This window comes from Neopelma chrysocephalum, unplaced genomic scaffold (genome assembly GCF_003984885.1).
Source record: "Neopelma chrysocephalum unplaced genomic scaffold, ASM398488v2 Primary Assembly neopelma1_134, whole genome shotgun sequence".
Taxonomy (NCBI): Eukaryota; Metazoa; Chordata; class Aves; order Passeriformes; family Pipridae; genus Neopelma; species Neopelma chrysocephalum.
In genome coordinates this window covers 448,749-453,705 of record NW_020897796.1, presented here as the reverse complement: position 1 = coordinate 453,705, position 4,957 = coordinate 448,749, and the positions used below count along the sequence as shown (strand labels likewise).

At 65.1% G+C, this 4,957-nt stretch overlaps 1 protein-coding gene and 1 long non-coding RNA gene across 2 annotated transcripts in view; both read left to right on the top strand.

Moving 5' to 3' along the window:
- The window catches only part of CACNB1 (calcium voltage-gated channel auxiliary subunit beta 1), a 6,010-nt gene extending 1,704 nt beyond the window's left edge, over positions 1-4,306 (top strand). Inside the window, exons 4-11 of the mRNA XM_027698922.1 lie at positions 8-143; positions 391-536; positions 2,114-2,194; positions 2,289-2,347; positions 3,144-3,253; positions 3,536-3,544; positions 3,897-4,048; positions 4,172-4,306. Coding sequence (XP_027554723.1) covers positions 8-143; positions 391-536; positions 2,114-2,194; positions 2,289-2,347; positions 3,144-3,253; positions 3,536-3,544; positions 3,897-4,048; positions 4,172-4,306 — 828 coding nt within the window. The remainder of the gene's footprint in view (positions 1-7; positions 144-390; positions 537-2,113; positions 2,195-2,288; positions 2,348-3,143; positions 3,254-3,535; positions 3,545-3,896; positions 4,049-4,171) is intronic.
- Positions 726-1,936, top strand: LOC113975167. Its single transcript, XR_003536771.1, has 3 exons — positions 726-1,289; positions 1,404-1,632; positions 1,682-1,936. It is a non-coding gene; the product is annotated as an uncharacterized LOC113975167 (long non-coding RNA).
- Positions 4,307-4,957: the final 651 nt, after the last annotated feature.

The window sequence follows — 4,957 nt, the reverse complement described above, 5'->3', positions numbered from 1 at the left end:
CACCCCCATCCCGCTCCCTCTCTCTCTCTCTCTCTCTCTCTCTCTCTGTGCTTCTCCCTCCCCCAGCAAATCCGGGGACAACTCCACCTCCAGCCTGGGTGACGTGGTGACAGGGACCCGCCGGCCCACGCCCCCGGCCAGCGGTAAGAGTGTCCCCCCTCAGCCCAGGGGGGTCCTTCCCCCGCCTCCCCTTCACCCACAGCCCACCCCCTCTGCCCCGGGTGCAGGCAGGGCACACCCCCTTCCCCCAGAGACCCCTCTCCTCTGCTTCTCCCACCACCCTCCCGCCCCTCCCAGCCCCCCCATCTCCATCATTCCCCTTCTTCCATCGCCATTACCGCTCTTCTTCTCTCCCTGCCGTGTCCTGGCCCCGGCTCGGGCCATCCCCAGGTGCCCTGGACATGCCCAGCTTTGCCTTTGACCCCGATGAGTTAGAGGAGGAGGAGGCCTTGGAGACCCAGCGCTCCCCTAAGAGTAGCGTGAGCAGTGTCACCACCCCCCCCGCCCACAACAAGCGCATCCCCTTCTTTAGGAAGGTAAAAGGGCCCCCCCCCCCCGCCGGCCCCCGCCTCGCCTGCTGCACCCGCTGCCTGCCCTAACCCTGCCGGGGGGGCTGGGGGCACCCCATGGGGCTGGGGGCACCCCACGGGGCTGGGGGGCACCCGCTGCCCCAGCACCCCCAGCACTGCAGCATGGGCATGACCCCCTGCACCTGGGGCTGGGGGGGGTCAGAGTGGGGCTGTGACCCCCCCCCCCCCGGGCCATGGGATGGATCAACCCGTGGCTGTGACCCCCCCCCCACAGTCCATGGGTTGAATCCATCCATGGCCACATTCCCGCCCCATGATCCATGGGATGGAGCAGTCTGTGGCTGTGACCCCCCCGTGGTTCATGGGATGGATCAGCCCGTGGCTGTGACCCCCCCATGGTCCATGGGATGGATCAGCCCGTGCCCCCCCCCAGACCCCCCCAGTGTGTGCATGGTGTGTGCCAGCACGGCCGCTGTCTCGTCCCCCCCTGCGACTGGGAATGGACCGTTCCTCCCCCCCAAACTGGGCACAAGCTGGGGGGGTTCGGGCGCAACCACAACCCGGGGCGGGGGGGAGTCTGCAGGGACGTCTGGGGGGGTCCCGGCCACCCCCCACACCCTGCAGAGCCCCCTCTGGAACCCCAAATCTGACCCTGAGCAGGAGATACTTCATGTATAACACACACGTGTTCCTGGGACACCCCCTGGGGCCACACATGTGTCCCTGGGACACCCTTGGGGTCACACACGTGTCCTCTGGGTCACAGATGTGTCCTTGAGTCACTTCCTGGGTGACACATGTGCCCATGGAGCCCCCCAGGGGGGTCACACACGTGTCCTTTGGGCACCCCCTGGGTCACACACACGTCCCCAGGTCACACACGTGTCCTCTGGGTCACCCCCTGGGGTCACATATGTGTCCCCTGGGTGGCACACGTGTCTTTCAGTCACCCCTGGGGGTTCACACACGTGTCCTTTTGGCACCCCCCGGGGTCACACACATGTCCCCAGGTCACACAAGTGTCCCCTGGGGTCACACATGTGTCCTCTGGGTCACACATGTGTGCCTGGGACACCCCCTGGGTCACACACGTGTCCTCTGGGTCACACATGTGTCCTCTGGGTCACACACATGTCCCCAGGTCACACAAGTGTCCCCCTGGGTCACACATGTGTCCCCTGGGGTCACACACGTGTCCCTGGGCCACCCCCTGGGTCACACAACATGTCCTTCGGGCACTCCCAGGGCGTTACACACGTGTCCCCCGGGTGACACGCGTGTCCCCGCGCCCCCCCCGCCCCCGGTGCCCCCCGTGCCCGCGGGTAACACGCATGCCTTGTTTGTCTCCTCTCGCCCCCCCGGCCCCCCGTGGCCCCTCGGGACGTAGCGAAGCAGAAGCAGAAGTTGGTGAGTAGCGTCAGGACCCCCCCGGGGAGGGGATGGGATGGGGTGGGGTTAGGGTGGGGTTAGGGTGGGGTGCCCCCCGCTTGCAGCCCCCCTCGGAGCTGCCCCTGCAGGGGTGAAGCTGGAAGTGCCCCCCACGTCCCTCCCCCGGCCCCGCTGACCCCCCGCTCTGTCCCCAGGCCGAGCACGTGCCCCCCTACGACGTGGTGCCCTCCATGCGACCCATCATCCTCGTGGGGCCCTCGCTGAAGGGCTACGAGGTGAGTGAGAGCTGTGGGTACGGGGGGGGGGCACGGGGAGGGGGATCCCGGCCCCATGGTGTCCCTCCCTCCCTGCCTTTTCCCCCCCTCCAAGGTCACGGACATGATGCAGAAAGCCCTGTTCGACTTCCTGAAGCATCGCTTTGATGGCAGGTGAGATGGGGGGGCTGGGGGAGCCCTAACCCCATAGAGGGACCCCTAAATCCACAAGAGGACCCCTAACCCATAGAGGGACCCCTAAATCCACAAGAGGACCCCTAACTCCATAGAGGGACCCTGAAACCCATGGGAGGACCTGTAACCCCATAGAGGGACCCCGCAACCCATAGGAGGACCCCTAACCCCACAGAGGGACCCCTAAATCCACAAGAGGACCCCTAACCCCATAGAGGGACCCTGAAACCCATGGGAGGACCTGTAACCCCATAGAAGGACCCCATAGAAACCCATGAAGAGAGCCTTAATCACATGAGGAGAGTCCTAATCTCAAGGGGAGACCCCTAAATCCAGGATGGGACTCCTAATCCCATGTGAGGAGCTGTAAACCCAAGGTGGGATGCCTAACCTTGTAGAGGGACCCCTAAATCCATGAGAGTCCCTTAATCCCATTGGGGGGAGCCCTAATTCCATGGATGGGACCCCTAAAACCACGGGGGAACCCCTAATAAACCCACAGGGGAATCGCTAAACACTGTAGGGGGACCCCTAATCCTGTAGAGGACCCCAAAACCCATGGGAGGACCCCTAATCCCACAAGTGGGGACCCTAAAATCACAGGGGGACCCTAATGGGGAATCCTGCAGCTCCAGCAGCCCTGAGCATGGGGTGGCAGGAAGGGGGTGGCAGGAAGGGGGTGGCAGGAAGGGGGTGGCAGGAGGGTCCCCCTTGCCCCCCCAGGGGTTGGGGGTGTGTATGGAGGGGGGTGTCTCACCCCTCCCCGTGCCTCCAGGATCTCCATCACGCGGGTCACGGCCGACATCTCCCTGGCCAAACGCTCCGTGCTCAACAACCCCAGCAAACACACCATCATCGAGCGCTCCAGCACCCGCTCCAGCCTGGGTACGGCACCCCCCGAGCACCCCCCGGGGGCAGCGGGACCCCCCCCACCCCCCAAGCCTCCATCTGTATCAGCCCCCAGCCCACCCCGGGGTGCTCGCGGGGCGTGGGGGTGTGGGGTGATCAACCCTGCGCTCCCCCCGCGTGACTCAGCCCCTCCCCTCCTCCTCCTCCTCCTCCTCTTTTATCTTCTCTGTTGTGTTTTTTTTTCTTTCCTGTTTCTCCTTTTCCTTTTGGGGTTCCTCCCCTCCGTGCCGCTTCCTTCCTCCCCTGCTCCTGATACAGATGTCTTGGGTATGTAACGCGGGACCCCCGGCACCGGGGACGTGTCCCCTCGGATCCCCCATCCCGCCACTCGGACACAGCAGGGTCCGGCCACCCCGGGCAGAGCGGGGTTGGGGACACCCTGGTGGCACAGCCCTGGCTTGACCCCCCTCCCACCATGTGTGTGTGAGGTTCAGGGGGGGTTTTGCCCCTTTTGCCCCTTCCTCACCCACCCGGAGCCCAGTCCACCCTCCCTCCTGTGGCTGGGGTGACACTGGAGTGGCCAAATCCCAGTGCAGACCCTTTGTGCCCCCCATCCCGTCTGTCCCAGCCGTTGTCCCCACGTGTCCCCTGACCCCACTGTCCGTGCCTTCCCCCCCAGCCGAGGTGCAGAGCGAGACCGAGCGGATCTTCGAGCTGGCCCGGACGCTGCAGTTGGTGGCCCTGGACGCCGACACCATCAACCACCCGGCCCAGCTGGCCAAGACCTCCCTGGCCCCCATCATCGTCTACATCAAAATCACCTCCCCCAAGGTGGGTCTGGGGGTGCTGGAGCGGGCGGGGGGCAGCGCCAGCCCCCTCCCTGCCGTGCTGGGGGGCTGGGGAGGGTCCGACTGTGTCCCTGAGGCCACCCCGGGCTGTCCCCTCGTGCCCCAGGTGCTGCAGCGCCTGGTGAAGTCCCGGGGCAAGTCCCAGGCGAAGCATCTCAACGTGCAGATGGTGGCCTCGGACAAGCTGGCGCAGTGCCCGCCTGTGAGTGTGCCACGCCCCGCGCGGCCACGCCCACCCTGACCCCGCCCACCACTCCCAACCTCTGTCACCAGTTGGCCCCGCCCTCTCCCACTGACCCCGCCCTGTCCCATAGGCTCCACCCTGAGCCCAGGTGCCCCGCCCTCTCCCGCTGCTCCCACCTTGTCCTGCGGGCTCTGCCCTTTCCCATGGGCTTCGCCTCATCCATAGGGCTCCACCCTTGGAGTCCAGAAGCCCCGCCCCTTTCCAATGGCCCTGCCCTTTTCCACTGGCTCCACCCTTTTCCATTAGCTTCGCCCTGTCCTATAGGCTCCACCATGGCCTGTAGGCTTCACTCTGTCCTGTAGGCTCCACCGTGTCCTATAAGCCCCACCCTGTCCTATAGGTTCCACCATGTCCTATAGGCTCCACCCTGTCCTATAGGCTCCACCCTGTCCTATAGGCCCTGCCCTGTCCTATAGGGCCTGACTTATCCTATAGGCTCCACCATGTCCTATAGGCCCTGCCCTGTCCTATAGGCTCCACCATGTCCTATAGGCCCTGCCCTGTCCTATAGGCCCTGCCCTGTCCTATAAGCCCCACCCTGTCCTATACGCTCTGCCATGTCCTATAGGCTCCATCATGTCCTATAGGCTCCATCATGTCCTATAGGCTCCGCTCTATCCTATTAGCCCCGCCCTGTCCTATAGCCCC